Source organism: Nyctibius grandis, chromosome 4, assembly GCF_013368605.1.
Source record: "Nyctibius grandis isolate bNycGra1 chromosome 4, bNycGra1.pri, whole genome shotgun sequence".
NCBI classification, from domain to species: Eukaryota; Metazoa; Chordata; class Aves; order Nyctibiiformes; family Nyctibiidae; genus Nyctibius; species Nyctibius grandis.
In genome coordinates, this window is record NC_090661.1 from 46,156,909 (window position 1) to 46,179,023 (window position 22,115).

Consider the following 22,115-nt stretch of genomic DNA (forward strand, 5'->3'; position numbering starts at 1 on the left):
TTTAGTTCAAAGGTGATTAGAAGTTACGCTTGTATAACATCTGCAAGTATAGGATTTACACAGTAGAAGAAAATAATATTTGATATAAATATTTGTTATTGAAGTTACTAGAGGAACAAATAACACAGAACAGAGAGATCAGAGCAGTGCTCATCAGCCTTTTAACAGCTTCAAACCTATAAGGAATGATTGTTGAGAGTAAGCTACACAAAAAGCAGTGCCCAGAATAACTCAAAAATTGCAGATGCAGATTAAATTGAGTAGCTAAGATGAGCTGCAACATTTTATCTCCATATAAAGATTTGAGAATTAGTTTGGGTATCCATACAAAAATGAAGTCAGAGCCATTTTCAGAGCTATTTTGACAAATACAGTAATGTGCTGGTTTGGGCTGGGATAGAGTTAATTTTCTTCACAGTAGTTAGTATGGGGCTGTGTTTTGGATTTGTGCTGAAAAATGTTGATAGCACAGGGATGTTTTAGCTATTGCTGAGCAGCACTTATACAGAGTCAAGGTCGTCTGCTCCTCACACAGCCCTACCAGCGCGTAGGCTGAGGGTGCATAAGCAGTTCACAGAATCACAGAATGTTAGGGATTGGAAGGGACCTCGAAAGATCATCTAGTCCAATCCCCCTGCCGGGGCAGGATTGCCTAGACCATATCACACAAGAACGCCTCCAGGTGGGTTTTGAATGTCTCCAGAGAAGGAGACTCCACAACCTCTCTGGGCAGCCTGTTCCAGTGTTCGGTCACCCTCTCCGTAAAGAAGTTTTTCCTCATATTTATGTGGAACCTCCTGTGTTCCAGCTTGCACCCATTGCCCCTTGTCCTGTCAAGGGGTGTCACTGAGAAGAGCCTGGCTCCATCCTCATGACACTTGCCCTTTACATATTTAAAAACATTAATGAGGTCACCCCTCAGTCTCCTCTTCTCCAAGCTAAAGAGACCCAGCTCCCTCAGCCTCTCCTCATAAGGGAGATGTTCCACTCCCTTAATCATCTTCGTGGCTCTGCGCTGGACTCTCTCTAGCAGTTCCCTGTCCTTCTTGAACTGAGGGGCCCAGAACTGGACACAATATTCCAGATGCGGCCTCACCAGGGCAGAGTAGAGGGGGAGGAGAACCTCTCTCGACCTGCTAACCACACCCCTTCTAATACACCCCAGGATGCCATTGGCCTTCTTGGCCACAAGGGCACATTGCTGGCTCATGGTCATCCTGCTGTCCACTAGGACCCCCACGTCCCTTTCCCCTACGCTGCTCTCCAACAGGTCTGTCCCCAACTTGTACTGGTACATGGGGTTGTTCTTGCCCAGATGCAGGACTCTACACTTGCCCTTGTTATATTTCATTAAATTTCTCCCCGCCCAACTCTCCAGCCTGTCTAGGTCCCTCTGAATGGCTGCGCAGCCTTCCGGCGCGCCAGCCACTCCTCCCAGTTTTGTGTCATCAGCGAACTTGCTGACAGTGCACTCTAATCCCTCATCCAAGTCATTAATGAATATATTGAATAGTACTGGTCCCAGTACCGACCCTTGAGGGACTCCGCTAGACACAGGCCTCCAACTGGACTCTGTCCCATTGACCACCACTCTCTGGCTTCTTTCCTTCAGCCAGTTCACAATCCACCTCACTACCCGATCATCCAGACCACACTTCCTCAGTTTAGCTGCGAGGATGCTGTGGGAGACCGTGTTAAACGCTTTACTGAAATCGAGATAGACCACATCCACAGCTTTACCATCATCTGTCCACCGGGTTACATCCTCATAAAAGGCTATCAAGTTGGTTAAGCATGACTTCCCCTTGGTGAAGCCATGCTGAGTGCCCCTAATGATCCCCCTATCCTTGATGTGCCTAGAGACAGCATCAAGAACAAGTTGTTCCATCACCTTTCTGGGGATGGAGGTGAGGCTGACCGGTCTATAGTTACTTGGGTCCTCCTTCTTGCCCTTTTTGAAGACTGGAGTGACATTCGCTTTCCTCCAGTCCTCAGGCACCTCTCCCGTTGCCCACGACTTAGCAAAGATGATGGAGAGTGGCCTAGCAATGACTTCCGCCAGCTCCCTCAGCACCCGCGGGTGCATCCCATCAGGGCCCATGGATTTATGGACGTCCAGATTGCTTAATTGGTCCCTGACCAAGCCCTCGTCTACCAAGACAGATTCCTCCTCTATCCTGACTACTTCTGGGGCCTCAGGGGTCCGGGGCTCCTCAGGACAGCCTCCAGCAGTATAGACAGAGGCAAAGAAGGCATTTAGTAACTCCGCCTTCTTTTTATCCTCTGTCTCCAGGGCCCCCACCTCATTCATCAGCGGGCCTACATTGCCTCTAGTGTTGGCTTTACCTGCAATGTATTTGAAGAAGCCCTTTCTGTTGTCCTTGACCTCTCTTGCAAGGTTTAATTCCAAGGAGGCCTTAGCTTTCCTAGTTGCCTTCCTACATTCTCTGACAACAGACTTATATTCCTCCCAAGTGGCCAGCCCCTCCTTCCATGATCTGTACACCCTCTTCTTCCACTTGAGTTTGCCCAGCAGTTCCCTATTTAACCATGCAGGTCTCCTGGTACCCTTCCTTGACTTCCTACTTGTTGGGATGCTCTGGTCTTGAGCTCGGAAGAAGCAGTCCTTGAATGCTAACCAACTATCTTGGGCCCCCTTACCTTCTAGTACCCTGTCCCATGGGATTTCCCCTAGCAATTGCTTGAAAAGGCCAAAGTTGGCCCTCCTGAAGTCCAGGGTTGTGATTCTGCTAGCTATTCTGTTCCTGCCACATGAGATCCTGAACTCTACCATCTCGTGGTCACTACAACCAAGGCTGCCCTCAACCTTCACCTCTTCAACCAGACCCTCCTTGTTAGTGAGGATAAGATCCAGCAGCGCTCCTCTCCTAGTTGGCTCATCCACCATTTGCATCAGAAAGTTATCATCAATGCACTGGAGGAACCTCCTGGACTGAGGATGGCTGGCTGAGTAGGCCTCCCAGCAAATATCAGGGTAGTTGAAATCCCCCACGACAACCAGACCCTGTAATTGCGAGACTGCTCTCAGCTGCCTGTAGAAGGCCTCATCACCCTCCTCATCCTGATCCGGTGGCCTGTAATAGACACCCACAACAGTATCACCCCTGCCAGCCTGCCCCTTAATTCGCACCCACAAACTCTCAACTCGCTCCTGATCCGCCCCTGGACAGAACTCAATACATTCTAGCTGCTCACTCACATAAAGAGCAACTCCACCACCTCTCCTTAGCGGCCTGTCTTTCCTGAACAAGACATAGCCATCCATGACCACATTCCAGTCATGCGAGGTGTCCCACCAAGTCTCTGTAATTGCCACTAGATCACAGCCCCCCGACCGAACACGGATTTCCAACTCCTCCTGTTTATTCCCCATGCTGCGTGCATTGGTGTACAGGCATTTCAGGGAGCGAGCTGAGCACACCGATTTCACCCCAGGGGGATGGGAGGCCTCCTGGTCTCCCTCAACACTAGAGCGTTGCCCCAGTGGTGCAAGCCCAGCTACTACCCCATCCCCCTTCGAATCTAGTTTAAAGCTCTCCGAATGAGCCCTGCTAATTCCTGTCCCAGAACCCTTTTGCCCCTACGACATAAACCTTTCCCATGTATTACCATCACGCCTGGTGTCTTATAAAACCAGCCATTATCAAAGAACCCAAAGCCCTGCCTGTAGCACCAGTCTAGTAGCCAGGCATTTACGGAGAGAATCCTACTATTCCATCCCACGTCATCACCTGAAAATGGAAGGAGGGAGGAGAAAACAACTTGTGCCCCAGACTCTTTCACCAACCGTCCTAGGGCCTTGTAGTCTTTCTTCATCCCCCTCAGACTACGGGATGCAGCTTCTTCCCCACCTGTCTGGAAGATCAGCAGGGTGTAGTAGTCTGTGGCCTTCACCAGGTTGGGGAGTTGCCTGGTGATATCCCTGATTCGGGCTCCAGGCAGGCTGCAGACCTCCCTGTGATGGGGGTCAGCTCTGCATATTGGGCCCTCAGATCCCTTTAGGAAGGAGTCTCCAACCACTAAAACTCTTCTCTTCTTCCTTGTGGAGGAGGTGGCTATACGCCTGTCAGGTTTTTCTGACTGTGGTGGGACCTCTGATATAGGTTGCCTAGGCAGTTGGTAGGGGACACAGCCAGGACAGCTGACCTCAACTGACCAAAGGGATAGTCCACACCATACAACATCATGCTCAGCAGATAAGGCTGGGGGAAGAAGGAGGAAAAGGGGGACGTTCAGAGTGATGGTGTTTGTCTTCCCAAGTAACCGTTATGTGTGATGGAGCCCTGTTTTTCTGGGGATGGCTGAACACCTTCCTGCCAATGGGGAGTAGTGAATGAATTCCTTGTTTTGCTTTGCTTGTGTGTGCAGCTTTTGCTTTCCCTGTTAAACTGTCTTTACCTCAGCCCATGAGTTTTCTCACTTTCACCCTTCCAGTTCTCTCCCCCATCCCACTGAGGGGAGTGAGCGAGTGGCTGTGTGGTGCTGAGCTGCCTGCTGGGGTTAAACCACAACAAGTAATAATGTGCAGATCTCAAGGTGTGGGTCTAATAGTTTGTTCTCCCACACAATTTTGCTGAAGTACATAATTTTAGGTGTCAAAATACCTGGCTTTTCCATTTTTAGGTGAATCAGCTCTGTGTAACCAAGCTCAAAAAGGAACTGTTAACCTTTCTAGGCCTATTATTGGTTTTGTCCCATGTTCCATGGTTGGTGTGCAACATTGTGAAAAACTCTTCTGACCAGTTGTTAATCTTGGTGGGATAAAAATATTGTCCTTTTTTTGATTTTGTACAACACTTAGTAGATAGAGAGTCCCCCCAATATAAATTTCTTGTATATTCCTTCTCCAATCAGTCTTAATCTGTAGAGACTTGGGAATGAAAAAAAAAAAACGCTGGGTCCTACTTTTCTGCTCACCAGGTTTCTTTGCATTTGTCATGTTTTAGCTGCTTGGTATTCCATTTCTCCCCTTTCACCTCCTACAGATAAACCTAGAGGACCTCAGGGAAGGTCCCAAATCACTGACCCTGTAAGCAACAGAAGATCAGGGGAGTGAAGGGGAGAGAATGTTGATGCTGGGGATGGGGCTGCATCAAAGCTAGGCAGGAGCGAGTGGAGGGGGCTGGCCTATAGTGTGTTTTCCCTGGTGCAAAAGACAGCCCTCCGGTGGACTACCTAACAGCAGAGGCAGCTGGTGTACTAGGTCATAGGATAGGCCTGTCTGACTTCCAGGTCATGTGGCAAAGGAAGGGGCCAAAGTGTTAGACTGCAAGTAGACAACGTGTCATCTGCTGTGATTTTTTTGTTTGCAGGACATTGCTGGTTAACGTGACCCTGGCTCACTTTGCGCCCTCCCTCCCAACCTCCAGATGATCTGTTTGCTGGCTCAGTAGATCAGGCCAAGCACCAGTGTCTGGCAGGTTTGGGTTGTGGAGCAGGAGGGAGGGGGAACTATGCTGGAAGTAGGATACAGCTTCGCGTCATGGAAAGAGAAAGCAGAGCGAATTCTGCGTGAGTCACGCTCAGGACTGAAGGAGGGGCAGGCCTACTAGGAAGCAGATGACTGCAAACATTATCACATTGGGAAGGAATGCAGATTCTTAGGGTGCTATCAAGAAGGAAGAGAGAAGAGGCTACCTCATGCAGGAGAGTGGGAAAGGAAAGGTGAAGCCCCTTTTGTAGGTAAATCAGATATACCGTGTTTAGGTCACCAAGGAAGTACAGGACAACGATGTGCAGCCTTTGAAGCAAAGCCTACTTCTAATGCAAACCTCTCTGGAGGATTTCATTTATAGCACACCTTCATACCTACATACCAGTACACATAACCAGTGTACAACTTCCTGCATAATTACTACTTTAAAGCATAGCTGTATTTGAGAAAACATTATTTATAACTCCATATTGGATAATAGGTTGCTAGAAACAGAGGGTATTCCTTAAAAAGCAGGACATACCTGCTTGGCTTTGGTACATTGCTCTGTGATATAAGATGTAGAGATAGCATATGGATTTTCTAGTTGTCTTAAGAGCCTGAAAACTGCCAAGCACCTTTAAAAGACTTTGGAGTTAAGTGTGTATTCCCCATGCTGAAGGATTGTCCTTACCATCTACCGCGTGAGAAAACTCCAAAAGAGTATGTGGAAAAAATTTCTGTTCAGAGTTCCCAATGACAACCTATAAATAATCTAAAACATATCATTGCACACAAAATATAGTTTATTAAACAAAAAAGCTAGAAAATTGTCAGTAGCTTATTAGCAACCATGCAAATCAATATAAGCCTAAAATTGATAGTCCATCTTAAAATCAGATGGAAGATGTCTATTAAAAATGCATTCATAATCCAGAAAAAACCCTAATAAAACTCATGTTGAATTTCCCCTAACACAATCTTCCACAAACTCAGTACAAAAGAACCTATCTGATTGATAGAGGCTAAATTTTGATGTGACCAGAACTAGTTTCTTTGTATTCAAAACATCAGTCTAGCTATCAGAACATAGTTAATTATTAAACATATGTGTATAATCAGAACACCTGACTTCGCAGATTGTTAGCAGGTTAGCATAGTGTAGTTCTGTTTAAGCAGATGAGGGAAGGAAAATAGGATTATAATTTATTTGCCATGTTTTTTTAGGCTAAGAAAAATAATGTAGAATATTCTCGCTAACCGCACATCGATGCAGTTTCCAAAGTTCCAGTGCATTCTGGATTTAATCTAAAATGTCAAGGATCTTGGATCAGAGAATTTTGCTGTTAGTAATTTCATTTCTAACGAGTCTGCAGAGTACAAAGGTACTTTCAGAATGGAAGAAGTGTGGTGACCGTGAATGTGAGAGTAAGTAAAAAAGTTTTTTTTTTCAAAAGGAGCTATGGTGTATGTGCGGCTATTACGAACCATAATGTCGCAATTAGCAATGAAACAGATTGAAAATGAGTAGCCATAGAAAATGTTCTTTGTCAATATACTAAGTTTATGAGGAACGGGCTTAAACTTTTCAAACAAAAATAGAAAAAAAAGACTTGCTGGATTGTGTTATGTAAGTATATAAAGATCAAAGTTCAGTAAAACTACTCTTGAATAGCTAGTTTTTCTCAGGTTTCCTCAAAACAGGCAGTATAAAGCAGTTTTAAAGTATTTTGAACTCATTCTTTACCGGTAAAAAATAAATTAAACAAACAAACAAACAAAAAACACAAAAAATGGTAGGCTATAAACTGAGAAAGAAGACTATAGATCTTGTGTTCATAGTACATTCACAGCTCATTCTGCAAAACCCTTATTTTTTTCTACTGTAAGCAAACTGGTTTGGTTTTTTTGTAATCCTTCTTACAAAAGATGCTGTTATTATATCCTCTTTATTTATTTTTTCTTCTTTAACATGAAGTAAGAACAGTAACTAGTTATGGAGTTCCTGGGGAGTAAATAGCTCTGCAGGAGGCAGTGCCACTGAATCACAAGTGGGCAGCAATAAATAATGTCCTATTTATTATCCATTGATTACCACTGTGAAACCTGTCATAATCATATGTAGTTTAAGTTGTTTCTAAGCTGTCTCCATTGGTTTGGCAGCCTTAATTGTTGCACTTTTAATGTGGATAGCTCGTCCTGAAGTGGAAGAGACCTTAGATTTCCTCTGCGGATGGATCTCTATTTTCCTGTGGAGACATACTCACTTCAGTGGGTTCTGGATGCTCAGAGGTGTCTGTCTTTGTGGAACAGCACGCAGGATGGGCTCTGATCAGAGCACATCGGCAGTGGTTTCTGTGGGGAGACGGGAGTGGAGAGAAAGATAATTTAAAAAGTCATTCAAATTGAATTGGAAACTTTGGTTTTGACAATGTGTTCAAGGTTTATATTGCTTAAACTTACTTATTTTCTTCACAACATAAACGTATTCAAAATAGAGGACAAAATCCCTGAAATAATTACTAGAGTCAACTTAGAATTTCTAAAATATACAATTATAAATATGCCTGGGAAATATTTTTTAGCTATTTAGATCTGGCTTTAGTAGTTGAATTTGCTAATTCTCCACATGCATTTCAGCATTGAAAGCTTGGCTGAATAAGGACTGGAAAATGCCCATATAGGACAAGAGCTTTTCTCCTTGATGTCTGTAGCAAATAGGAAAGAAAATAGCACAGGGCTGCTTTTTGCATTAGTTGCTTTCCACTTGATGATGTAAACAGATTAGTATCATAACAAAGCACATATTGATATATTAAGAAATATTTTAGTGTATTTATATATATCACACTTCTTCAGTAACCTGACTTCAGACAAAATGGCTGCTATACTTACTTCTTTCTTTCTTTCTACATACTATTCCAGCGGCAATGAGCAGAGTTCAAGCCACCACAGACTACTTAGGGCCTGACTGCCGATATCTTAACTTCAGAACAGGGGAAGAGATAATGGTATACTCCAAACTTTCAAGAAAAAATGAAAACTTGTGGACAGGAAGTGTAAGTACTTCAATCTGAAAGACCTTCTCCATAAATAATGTAGATAGTATAATAATAGCGTAACAACTGCAGCCTGCTTGCTTCTAGGGATCTTCCATAGTATTAACCAGTCATGGATCAATATAGTATTTGGGAGATGGGTCATTGTTTTATCTTTATATAGAAAAGGAAAATCAAATCTTGGCAAAGATCACGCACAGAGAAACAAAGTCAAGATCCGAATCCAAGTTTTCTGCCTCCTACATCTAATCATTTGGCTATAATGATTTCATCTGGTTCCCTTAAAAACATTCAGGTCTATCAGGTCAGGTACCTACGTACGGGTCTGTGGGTAAGCAGGTTTTACAGTTGCTTAATCAGCGATCCAGTATTGGGACCTGACTTCACAGTTCAGTGCTCCAGGAAAGTTCCCAGAGAAGTTATCAAGCATATTTAATGATTTGGAACAATTGACAATGTAGTTAGAACAGCCATGTAGTTATGTTACAGCTAAGAAGAAATAGATGCATTGATCCAAATCCAACTGCTAGTAAAACTGTGTAAGTGTTTCAAAACCAGAAGATATTGGTAATCTTTTTTTTTTTTGTAAATGATCTCACATTTATTGTTTAACAGTGAAATTCTGTCTTCCTTGTTTTCATCTGAGAGTATCTTTGCAGGTACCTCACTCTTCCTTGCTTTCCAAGATTTAGTCCTCCATTAAAGGCTATATGCAAGGGTTTGATGTAAAGCTAGTGGCTGGTTTCTTGCTCAGACTGACCCTTACTTGATTCTTTTGGGCATTATCATCAACTTATTTGCTGTAGCGTTGCCATCTTCATTGCCATTTTCTCTTCAGCTGCAGCTGGCCTCATACCTGAATTTCATATCCTACTTTTCTTGTAACTTATTATGGGTCATTAGTTACTAAGGCATGATTTTTCTCCCACTTGAGTCAATGGGAAATTTGCAGGTGATTTTAGTAGGAGCTGGCTGAGACCATCTGTGCACACACCACTGTCTTCAGTTGAAGCAGTGTTAAGGCTATTGGTTTGGTTTGGCACATTTCATTTGGTTCTGCACATGTTCATAAAAATAATACAGAAAATAATAGCATGGAGTAATATACTTCCCCTTGCTTTCTGAAATGGCAAGTGGAACACTTTTGTGAAGGAAAAATAAACCAATCTTTTGACCAAACAAAATGAAGGGGGTAGGGGGCAGTCCTATAAACTATTTGTTTATTCATACTTTTCTAGCATATATGCAAGCACCTAACATACTTATCACTGAAGTTTAAATGCTCTCATTCCCTTTACATTTTTTACAGAAAGGAAAGGATTTTGGATATTTCCCAAAAGATGCGGTGAAGGTTGAGGAAGTTTTTATTGCAGAAGAAGTTGAAGTGCTCACGAAGGTAAACCAACATCACCAGATTTTCCAATGTAGTTCACAGCAACTGAAAATCTAATATCCAGTTAGAAATTCAAGTGTCAATGCATATTTTATTTCAGATAGTTCAAAATATGTTTTTTTCATTATTGCTCCATTTGCATATTATTGCCCTCTAAAATATTTTTTATCTAGTAAATGATATAGAACCATTAGGAATAATATAATTACTTACAGTCCTTTGTGCAAAGTTATATACACGTATAGCTACACAGAAAGAAAGAGAATAAAGATCTATTGCTGTGCTACACAGTGTTGTAGAAAATTACACATGAAAACATTTTAAAAATTAATATCTTTTAGGAAACTGATTTCCTTTGTCTTCATGGAGACACTTTTGGAAATGAAGATAGTGCATTATATGATCACAACAAAGAAAATGAATATTCATCATCTGATGCAGAATCAAAGCTGCATGAAAATGAACTCTTAAAACATACAAGAGACTCCAAGGAAGAGGGAGTTGAATCAGTTTCTGAAAATTATTCCAAGGAATCTCACACTCGGGAGGAGTCTGCAAGCAAAAAGTTGCTTAGAAAAAATGAGAACAGAAAAGATGATACTGAAGACCCACAAATGCAAAGCAGTCTCCCACTAGAATCCATTCCAACTCAGTCTAGTTGGATTGCAGGATGGTTCACCACAGGAAGTAAAAATGATGAAGAGCCCTTAAAAGCTATTACTGAATCTTTAGAAGAAAATACATATCGAAGCAGAAAAATAGTGGTAACTGCTGAAAATTATTTACAGGAGCCAAATGATAAGGAGGAACAAGAACCCCCAGCATCTGTTTGGTTTCAAGGTGGACTGACAGACTTTCTGTATTTTGGTGAAGAGAATGTGGATGTTGGTTTGGCATCAGAAAAAAATGATCCACAAATCCACGATGTTTCTGGTGTGCCTGGACTTTCCAATAATGAACAGGAAACAGCAGTCCCAGAGCTACTGACAGAAGAAGAAAATAGTGAAAGCCAAGAATCCAAGTTAAATTGGTTTAATTTGGGTTTAAGTAATGTTTTTAATTTTGGCCATGATGAGAAAGATACAATTGCTATGGAAGACCAGCCAAGCAGAGAAACAGAGGATGAAGCAAATAAGAATGAAGAAGTGCAGATTTTAGACCAGAAAGAATCACACATGGACAAAGAATCAAAGGAGACAGTTAAAAGAGTGACAGATGAAGAAGATGAAGAGATTTATGCACAAGAAATAATCTATTCAAACAGTAACATGCCAAATCCTGGAGAGATACCAGCAAGTGTACATACTCTTAATGACACCAAAAGCACCTCAAAAAGCACAGAATCATCTTCTGATACACTAACAGGTGACAAAGAGAAGCCAATTGAACCTTACAGTTCAGAACAAGACTCTCTATCAGAAAGCCAACCACTGAAAAACACTGAAGCTAAAAAGAGAAATCAGGAGTCAGAAAGCAAACATGGCCAGTCAGGTTGGTATACAAATATCTATAATAGCTTTATTAGTTATAATACAGACACATATGATAATCAACAGGGACATGAATCAATTGCATCAGATCAGATTTCTTCTTCTCCGAGTCCACCTCATAATTGTGATCCCTCAGACACAAAAAGTACAGAAGAAAAGCCTGACATAGCTGACGAACAGAGCCATTTCTTCTCATTTAGTCATTTTGCAGACATACTGAGGTTTCAGAGTTCAAAGGACAAAGAAGAGCAAGTGCAGAGTTTGCAAGATGATGAGGTTTTTAGTGAAGAACCCCCTCAAACTGAAAATTATGAACTATTACAAGGAAATAACAACAGAGCAATGAAAGTACAAGAAAATCAGAGAGTTAGTGAGGAGCTGTCTGAAACAGATGAGGGTGCAATCGAAGAAAGCAATCTGTTTTCCTCACTAACTGTCCAAAATAATGAACGCAGTAATGAAAAAGCAAAACATTTTGTCAAATTAGATGGCGATAGTGATGCTTCACAAATTTTATCTGTCAAAACACTAGAACAACCTGAAGTATCTCAAAGACAGTATATACCCTTGTGTAGTTATTCCAGTGCTGAAGAACATGCTTCTAAGCATAGCAAAAGTCAGGAAAACACCAATATAAAAGGTTATTATAATGATCCTGTCTCCAAAGATTCTCTACATTCACCTTCAAAATTAGACTTTGAAAATACAGTGGAAATTGGAACTCATCTGCAGGGAAAATCAAAAATTGAAACAGTTGAAACAGTGCAAAAAGAACAAAATAACCTGAACACTTGTATTCAAGAATCTGTAAATTCAGAAAACAAATTACCAAGTTATCAGGAACTACCAGGAACTGCAGATAATCATCTGGGCATCAAGAAGACCCCATGTGACAGTGAGCCAAGTCTTACTCTGGAAACATCTGAGAAAGGCAAAGCAGTCAAATGCTGTGATACAGAACAAAATTCAGCATCGAAAAGCCAGTTCAAAATGTATGGTGATGTAAAAGAGAAAATTCACAAACCAGAGAAGAAAAATGACCCACTCGGGTTTTATGAAAACGACATAAAAGATTTCAGTCAGGGTGTTTTTCATGATAAACAGGATCAGAAATCTGAGGAGTCCCACGAACTGACTCCAGACCAATCTTTCTCTCCTCACCCCTCATCTAGTGGCTTCAGTTTAACAGGTACCAAAACTTCTGAAGAAACTGGCCACATAGAAGACATATGGAGTTTCAGAATGGAAGGTAAAAACTGCTTGCTGAGAATAGAAGAACTAAGCTTCCCTAATGAAAAAAGCCCTCAGTATAAGCCTTGGTAAAATACCATGGGGAGAAGAAACTGAAGGCACCTCAAATCAGAAGGTTAAACATAATGAATCAGATAACAGTAATGCAGATACCTCCAAAGAAAATGAACTTTCCCTGTAGCTGGCAGTGCAAAATAACACACAAGCAGTGGAGTTAAAAACCAAAAACAACAAAATCTACCAGATTAGTAAAAGACAGGACAACACTTAATGCTCTTGTTGATAGCTTGTCAGGAGAGAGGCTACAAACCGAACAAATTCCTATGAACACGCATCATCAGAAAGGTGACGCAGAAATAACATGGGAAGATTCATGTGCCCAACATGAGCTTCTGGTACCAGAGAATGGGTCAGAGCACAGTCTTAATCCAGATCTTAGAGAGAAATACAAAAATCATATGTTATATAGTCAAAGAAAAGATTATTCTGCATCATCAGATTCAGGCCCATCAATTCAAGCTATTATGACAGTGCAAGATGCAAAAACATAGAAAACGAATCTGAGTTTTGGAAGGAATCATCAAACACTACTTCAAAAGGCACAGTAATACCTTCAGCTGAATCCAAGTAAAAAAAAAAAATATAAAAAAAATTTAGTGACAATAAAAGCAACAGAGCAGTCACGTGATATTAGTCTGACTGAACGTGAACTTTTACCTAGCAGCCCTCTAGAATAAAAGACAATTTTTAATAATAAAAAAAATAGCATTACAGTTACTGTCTCCTAAAACCCTCAAACTAGAAAGCCAGACTGCTATTAAAAAAAAAAAAACAACAGATTAATTAAATCCTGGCAACCTAGGATTGCTCAGAAACCTGGCTGATGAAGTGTATGTTGAAAAAGAAGATACTGTTATAACTGAAAGGATGGATAATACTGAAATATTAATTGCTGCTACTAAAGCAAGATAGGAGAGGGAAAGAGAAAGAATCTGAAAATCAAAGAGAGTCAAAGTCCAGAAATATAAATAATAAAAATTATATTCTAACAGAAAGGGTTCCAAGTAGTATTTTTACCACACCATCAGGGTTCTTTGCAAATATATTTAGTAAAACTAACAATTAAGCCTGTAGAAAAAAGTCTGAGGATACATGTTTTTTAAAAAAAAAAAAAAAAAAAAAAAAAAGAAAATAGGAATGACACTAGGACTAGTAGAATTAAATACTGCACAGAAGAATGAGATGGACTTAAAAGAAAAGGAATCTGAACAAGAAAAAGATACTACTACATCTGTAGAAGGTGCAGAAAATTATGAAATCAATTTAGAAATCATGCAAGATAAATTTGAGGAAGCACATCTTGGCATTTTGGAAAAATACTGCAGAATCCAATGAAAGCAAGGAAACTGACAACATCATAGTAGGGCAGAGTTCATGTCCCCAAAACCAAGCAAAAACAGGCAAATATTGTATGATATACACTCAAATTTACCAAACCCATTGATTACATTCCAACAATTTTATTTAAAGTTAAAACAAGAAGTTAAGCAACCCTTAGAGCATCTCTGTGAGGAAAGCAAACTGATGCAGCTGCACCTGCAAGTTGAAAAGATTCATCATGAAAATCACAGCTTACTCATGTAAAGAGAATGTTATGCAGAGGAAACAAGTGATTGTGTCTGCACAAAAGGGGCACAATTTCAACACTGGGCAGGAAAAATGTATGGAAAAAAAGCAATGTTCTTCTAGAGCTGTCAGAGCTTTTGTCTGCTATAACAATTAAGTGTGCAGCCCAAACTGCAGCTAAAGGTATTGGACTAATGCTTGTCTAACAGTGATTTAGCAACAACAAAATATGCTGTTCAAGAAAAAAAATACAATAGATACAACACTGTCTCCTTCTGGTGATTCAAAATCAAGAGGTAGCGAGCCTAACTCATAGTAGTTAATGACTGATTTATGGTATTTTGAGAATCTGATAATACAGATTGAGTTAATACAACAGTTTAAGAGCCAGTTACTCTTCCTGACTTTTGACTATTGGACTATTTGTGAAGCGTATCTTTGGCCAGTACTGGCTTGAAGCATAGAATTAAAAAAATAATCAATTTGTAAATGGTATTTTTTTTCTACATGGCTAAGCAAGGTGTGGAGTTTTTTGAAAGTGGTATTTTATCAGCTTCAGGAAATTTACTCCAAGTCACTGAAACTGAGGCAGCTACGTGCCTTCAGTCATACTTCTGTGTGAACATGCCTGTGGTTTCTTGTATTTCACAGTGAAGTTTGTTATCTTGCGGGAAGTTGTTAATCTTTAATCCTACATGGCATTTTTAATTGTTCTTTTCATAAAGCTTTTCCACTTGTATTTGGATATAAGAAAGAGAACTATTAATCCTGAACAGGGAATCTATAGGCTAACTATCAAAACCAAGCATATTTTTTCCTGAACATTGCTTTTAACTACTTCTTTACTTACTGCAACACCAGTTTTGCTTAAAGCTCCATCCTCCAAACTCCGTTCTGAGACCATTATTTGAACAAATATTTCTTAAATCATAAATCTGTAGCACATTTTTACTCTAATGTAGCATTCTAGTGTTTGACCTTAAGTTGAGGGGAAAAAAAAAAATCAAAAGCTCTGTAGAGGTTAATATCTTACAAAGTGCATGTGTGTGTCTATGTTGAATCCTCTGAAATTAAACAAGATTTCCCTTCACAATTATTTGCAGGAGTAGGCAGTAGAAGAAAGCTACTAGAAGAAACACCAGAGAAGCAACATGAAATTAATGCAGCTGTACACAGTGAATGTGACAGTGACCAACATTCAAAAGCAAAAGCGATTCCTTCAGTAAATTCTGAAGAAAAAATGGACAGTTCAGTAGCTGACTCTCCATTTGATGTCAAAAAGCCTTTCTCAGATGCCATCCAGAACTACATTCCAAGCAATGGTAAGTGTTAAGTTTCTTAATTTTAAGGAAAATAAATTTGCAATCTTAAAAAAAAATTAATTGGAATTCTATCAGGTTAACCATTGTAACGTGAAACCTTTTTTTTTTCCTTATGAACAAACCAGGAGGATGGATATATCAGATACTTCTGTGTTTGAATGCTCTTGAGATCGGGGAATCAAAAAAATCTGTATTTGCAGCAGTGACAAGCATTATCAAAAAGGTAAGAATTCTTTACGTGATAGAGTGTTGACATTAGTGCAAAATTAAGCTAGTTATTGGTTATGTTCTGTAATGAAGCTCCTAAAAAAAGAAAGATCCTTTCAAATAAACCCTCTGCAGGCCCCTTGCTTCTGGGGGGTACCTGATGCTAAACGAGACAGAAATGGAACAAGAAAATGTCAGCTTAGCTGCTGTTCATCTGCCTCTGTTGTTTGCACTGCAGAATGTCATGAACTGAGTGTGTTGGGGTTTTTTTACAGAACAGCCAGGAAACACCTCAGTGGTCAAAATATCAGCATTTGGGCTTTTGTTTTGTTTTGTTTTTTAAATGAAACTCATAGCTCCCTCTAGTTCCCATGACAGTACTGATTAAATTTGCTTGGACTTAGAAAGCTTGCGTTAGGATGTGTAAAACAACCAGAATACTTCCATTGTTTTTAAAAAGTAATTTCAAAGCGTTGATTCCCAAAGAATTCCCATAGTTCAAAATTGCATAAAAAATACTTTTAAAAGCAAATATATAAAATACAAAATGGGATTATGATTGCTATGGGGATGTCTTAAATACCAAAATGTGGGGACAGAGTGAAGGTGGACCTTACTGGACATAATTGCACAAGAAACAATGCTGCCAGAGGAATGTGAGAAAAGCTAGACAGTATTGCACTGTCCCCTCTAAACAGAAGAGTAGTATCAGGTAAAGTGGTATATCGTAAACTTCATTAATTTTAGTACTTTGGTTTAACTTTGTTTAGATTGGGTAATTGAAGTTTAAGAACCACATAAATTTGTTCCTGATTTCCAGTGTACTTACAGAGATACTAGCTAAATTTCAGCTTAAGAGATGAAAACCAAAAGGCTTTGCTTTTTTTTTTTTTTGTTCTCATGAACCAAGTTGGATTTCGGTGCTCATTGATAGTTCACTGCTATGGCCAAACTCATTCTTGTATTGTTTGATACAGCTAAAAAAGCCACTTCCACCTTCTACCTATCAGTCTCTTAGGTGGTACCAGCTTCACAAGCGAGTCACTCACCTTGCATTGTGAAAACTGAGCTCGCATACGTTTAAAAAAAAAAAAAGTGTTAAGTACATGAAAAAAATAAGAAAAAGTAAAATACAAAAATAGAGTTAGTCCTAGTGAATGAGATGAAAAAGAATCCATTGCTATGTGGCATTGCAGTTACCATTTCTCGCCTCTTCCCTCACATTTTTACGATCAATTTTTAACAAAGAAACTTAGAAGAACTCCGGTTTAAATGACGTTGAACTCCTCCCAGCACCCGGCGGCTGTGGCGCCGGCCAAGCTCCGCACGCCGCTTGCGCAAGAGCAGGCGGCCGCCGCCGGTGCCTGACCCACCTGTTGCCCTCCCCCGCCGGGCAAATGTCAGCTCCGGCTGCCCGGCTGGGAACGCGAGCGGCGGGGTGGCGCGTCCCCCCGCCTGGAGGCAGGCCTTTCCCGAGGAATCCAGCCCAGAGAGTTTTATTTTTGTAAAGCCCTGCTGCCGATCGGGTACAGATGGCGACAGCAAACGTCACAGGGGAGGTGAGTTTCCTGCGCATAACTTTAACGAGGAACAGGAGAAGGTTCGCGGCCAGTGGGGCCACGTCAGTACCGGAGGTCGGGGGGACGGTGGCGGAGGGGAGCTGTCGGTCCTTCCCGCCTGCGGGCGTAACGCGAAGCGAAGGGTCTGTCAGGAGAGGTCCCGGAGACCCCGGTTCCCTGGGCCCTCAGCACCGCCCGGCCTAGGGCCGCCGGGTGTCCCCTGCGCCGGACAGCTGCGCTGGGAGGGCGAGGAGAGGGCACCCCTGGGGCGCACCTGCCCCTCGGCCCCGCCGGCTCTGAAACTCGGAGCCGCGGCGGGGTGGTGAGGCCCGGGACCCGCTGCCGCCGTCGCGCTCTCACCTCCTCCGGCAGTGGTATCTCCCGCTCCGTCACCCCGGCGGTGGTGTTGAGCCCCCCTACATATCGCAGTGGTACAGCCCGCCTCCCCCCCGCATGCTCCCCCGGCTCCTCCCACCTGTGCGCGCTCTGTTCCCTCCTTCCCACGGCAGCAGTGGTTTCTCCCCCACCCCCCCCCGCGGCAGTGGTACAGTCCGGTTGTCAAGCGGCGGGCCGGAAGGGGCCGCGGGGGGTGGGCCCGGCCCGCCTGCGGCAAGATGGCTGCCGGCGGCCGCGGGGACGTGTTAGACCGTGCAGCCGTCAGCTCGTGGCTGGGCCTGCGGGAGAGCGCGCAGCGCTACTGCGGGTTGGCCTTGGAAGGGGCGCGCAGGGTGAGTGCGGGACCCGCCTCCGCCTGGGGTCGGCTCTGGCGAAGCCCCGCGAGGGCTGGGGTCTTGTGCAGCGGCGCCTCGGCGTTGGGGGAAACCGTGCTGCTGGGGGTGGCGAGGGGCTCGGCTCTGAGAGGAGCGGCCCCGCACCGGCGCGCATGGCTGCGGCACAGGAACCCCGTGTGCGGCTTAGAGCCAGCCGGGCTGTGCCTCGCCGGCGTGCGTCGGGGCCCGGCAGCCTGCGGAGAGCTGCGCGGCCGGGAGGGGGCCAGGGGGACCCCGGGCCGCGCGGGTCCCGGTGGAGCAGGCCGGCTCTTGGAGGGTAACAGAGGTCTCAGAAAGACACAGCAGTGAAGCGAACGCGCCCCGATTTCACATCCGACTCGCCCCCCCCGCCGTTGGCCTGAGAGGGGTAGTCTGGCCGTTTTATTAAGAAATCGAGATTAAAACTTCACTGCACAGTAATACGTTCTTAAACATATGTCACACGCAGTAAATGGGAGCTACATTAAGCAGGTTATATCTTTGAGAAAATAGTGATATCCGTTTACAGATAACGTGAGTGTATTTAAGTGGTTAAAATGTGTTAAATCATTGACTGTGTTCAGTATGTTATTTCAGCGTGAAGTTGGTTGAGCAGGTTTTTCTACCAAACAGATTTTCTACCAGTAAATAATAAAATATTATTATTGATTCTTCTAACAGTGAAATGTGTAGACAACTGGAAGGAGAATTTGCTGTAATTGGCAGGTTCAGAAGGAAGAGTTTTGAGAGCTTTATTCAGTCATCATCATTTCTTGTTGGAACTTTTTTCTTATTTTTTTTTCTTCACTTGGTAAATGTATGATTTAAAAATCAAAGGTTTCTGTTAACTATTTTCTTAGAGTTTTGGAAAAAAATAGATGTACAAGCCTTGGAAGTGAACTAAGTCAACACGTAATGTCTGTTTCTGTTGAAAATATTAACCTCTTTTCCTTTAGTTGAAGCTTTTTACTTTATTTTTCAGGCTGTGGCTTCACTGCCTGAAGATATGAGACCTGGTCCTGATCTGTATGGTTTCCCGTGGGAAATAGTGATTTGTGCTGGCATTGTTGGAGCCTTTACAATTCTCTTGTTCCTGTACAGAAGTTATCAATCAGTAAGTGTTCGAATTACATGCAGATATGTAGAGTGCATTAATGGTTTGAATTGGATGGTGTGAATTGAAATTGTTATTCTGTTCAAGATATATAATGCTTCAGAGTATTAAATCTGTTGTGATTGAATTTAGAATCTCTCTGAAAGAAAAATTGAGTAGCGGTCTGTTTTGTCAAGACAGCAAGTGTTTGAACATGTACTGAGTGACTGTTGTCATTAGAGGAAATGCAATGGAACTCGCTGTAGGAAGGCTTCCTTTTTCCTTCCCTTTTTCGTTTCTACACCAGACTTTGAAAGTCAGCCCTTAAATTATTTTCAGGGGATATAGAGGTCTTCCCTAGGGTGTATGTATTGCTGTGTATATTGATATCTCTGTGACTACCCTGGCTACCCTTTTTCAAGGTAACTGTAAGCAAAAGCAATCCAGGTGGATTCCTGTCAAGGGAGGCATTTTAAAACTCTTTGGACAGTGACCCTGATTCTGTTTATTGGAACACTGATCTGATTGTACTGTGTGCTGTTTTGAGCACTAAGCTGATGACTTTGAGAAATGCAGTACTGAAACCTTTTAATGCACAAATCAGATTATATTTTTGAGTTAAGGGTAGTCTTCTGTTGTGAGTAAGTAAGGATCTGAGTAATAACAGCTGCCTACCATACTCTCCCTACTAATGAAATGGGGTCAGTGCTCATAATTCAGTATTCTGAATTTCTCCCCGATTTTTGCATACTCTTAAATAGACAGAATGTCATTTTGGTGCTAGTGTAATGATGCTCATGCTTGAAGATAGGTTGCATAGTGGCTTAGTTTTTCAGATACGAGTAACTACATTTTTAGGGTTCTAACATCAACTTAGATCTGGAAAAACGCCACGTTATTCTGCAGCAGCGATTCAGATTGTCTGGAAGGAGATCTGTAATTGTACAAGTTAATGTATCTATAATTTGAGTCATTCCTTCTGTTTTCTAGCAGCATCCCTCTAGGTGGTATGAAAGAGGCGTTTCAGCTGAAATCAGTCAAGCAGCAACTCTAGTATTGTTTTCCTCCTGCACGTGTCACTAAGGCATTAGATATTACAGAAGTTATTGATAGCTTTCTCAGTCATCCACACTTAGAACTGCACTGACTGCTCTTGAAAAAATAATGGTTACTTACTCAAAAGTAATGGGGTTTGGTTTTGGGGTTTTTTTGGATAGCATAAAGTGTGCTTATGACTTTCTTCTTTTTCCATTACTTGGACTCCTTGGCCATCCCATGGCTTTAAATGAGGAGGAAACGGAAAATCTGAGGGACCCATTGTGTGTTAGGCATGTGATCCAGGCCCAGCCTTGAGAGGAATGCTGTGTTGTAAAGTTTTTGTGGGTTTAGCTAAGTTCTGCATCTCTTGTCCAGGCTATTTGTGACAGATTTCGTCCTGCGGTTTGTTAGATTTTGATTCTAGGGCACTAGATGCCACGTGGCAGCTGCTGATTTGGCACTTTCCACTGAGTTGCATCTGGGCAGGATGCCTATCAAGGACTACCCTTACTGCAGCTCTAACTGTTATGTATTACAACATGTGGGGTTTTTTCCTCATCGGAAGTTTAAGTCTGAGCTGGCATGTGGGAGCTTCCCCCTCCGTCCCCTTTCCTACTCTTTTGGCTGTGCATGTCCACTACCACTTTGTGTTGGCAGTTGTGGTTATGTGATGACTATACAGAGGTGTGTTATAAAAGTGATCCAGGTGAAAACCAATCTCCTTTCCCTTCTTTGTTTAATTAGAGTGAGAGGACAGTGCAAACACACAGCCATGGGGAGTTAAGAGGGGAGGATGCAATGGCCCATTTTTAACAGCAGCCTATGTTTGTATTGCTTTTTTAAGTTCTATGGTTAAACTGATCATGGAACCACAGATTAAAAGATTAGTTTTCAGATACTATGGAAGAGTAATTGATCAGACGTTTTCAGTATTTGTTCTTTTTATTTCAGGTTAGAAGTCGACTTTATGTAGGTAAGCTTATTTTTCATACTGTTTCTTTGGAGTATTACTTTCTTTTTCTTTTTTTTCTTTTTTTTTTTTCCTTTTAATTACTTGGATGTTGCAACACTTAACTGTCCTTTTTTTAGGAAGGGAAAAACAGCTTGCCAATAAAATTGCTGAACTAGTTGAAGACAAATGCAAAATTCTTGAAAAACTCAGCCTTTGCAAAAATGAGGTAATAGTCCTCACTTATTGCTTTCAGATGTGTCACAGAAATGGGCTCAATTTCTCAAGTATTTGAAGTATTAAACCCATATAAAAGAAAGATGTTTAAAACCCTTTAAAGTTATTCTTCAAATGCTTTTTACTGTCAGTGCCTTTAAGTGCAATTAAGGTGTTAGCAAGTTCTGCCTTTAACTCTTAATACGATATCTTTCACTGGAAGCAACTTTAAAATGTCTTTGTTTTATGCCACTGGGATAATATAATAGGGCTAAGGCTTTCCTCATTTCCAGCAAGGTGCGTTTGTTACTATTTAGATGGTGGCTATGTTTCAGACTAGAGCATAATAAATTAATCCTATTACTTAAGCAATTCTTTACATACATTCTGACACAAAGTATTTCCTTTACAGTTTGAAGATTTAGAATTGTCTCTGAAGGATGATAACATTATGAAAGAATCAACAGACACATCTTTTTTTGAGGTAAAAAGATAGATGGAAATTTTTATTTCAACAACTTAAGGCAGTATTTCAGGAAAATGCAGCCCATATTAAAAAAAAAAAAACCCACACCAAAAAAAACCCCAAAACAACAACAACAAAAAACACAAAACAAAACCCAAAAAACTTAATTCTTTTAATTGAGAGCATTGTTATTTTAGTCCTGGGTTATTGAAAATGACATAGAAGCAAGGTATTTAAATTAAGAGAAGTTTTTGTAACAATTG

The 22,115-nt window shown here is 41.6% G+C and overlaps 1 protein-coding gene across 4 annotated transcripts in view; it reads left to right on the forward strand.

Annotated features, from left to right (window-relative positions):
• Positions 1-6,747: 6,747 nt before the first annotated feature.
• Positions 6,748-22,115, forward strand: part of MIA2 (MIA SH3 domain ER export factor 2) — a 38,962-nt gene continuing 23,594 nt past the window's right edge. Inside the window, exons 1-10 of one of the 4 annotated variants that reach the window (XM_068397646.1) lie at positions 6,748-6,862; positions 8,360-8,493; positions 9,803-9,889; positions 10,228-11,377; positions 15,357-15,575; positions 15,701-15,798; positions 19,073-19,204; positions 21,173-21,194; positions 21,311-21,399; positions 21,799-21,870. In XM_068397646.1, the coding sequence (XP_068253747.1) occupies positions 6,748-6,862; positions 8,360-8,493; positions 9,803-9,889; positions 10,228-11,377; positions 15,357-15,575; positions 15,701-15,798; positions 19,073-19,204; positions 21,173-21,194; positions 21,311-21,399; positions 21,799-21,870 (2,118 nt within the window). Of the gene's footprint in view, positions 6,863-8,359; positions 8,494-9,802; positions 9,890-10,227; positions 11,378-15,356; positions 15,576-15,700; positions 15,799-17,128; positions 17,342-17,919; positions 18,070-19,072; positions 19,205-21,172; positions 21,195-21,310; positions 21,400-21,798; positions 21,871-22,115 lie in introns of those variants that run through there. The other 3 variants (XM_068397648.1, XM_068397647.1, XM_068397649.1) reach the window with 3 other exon arrangements.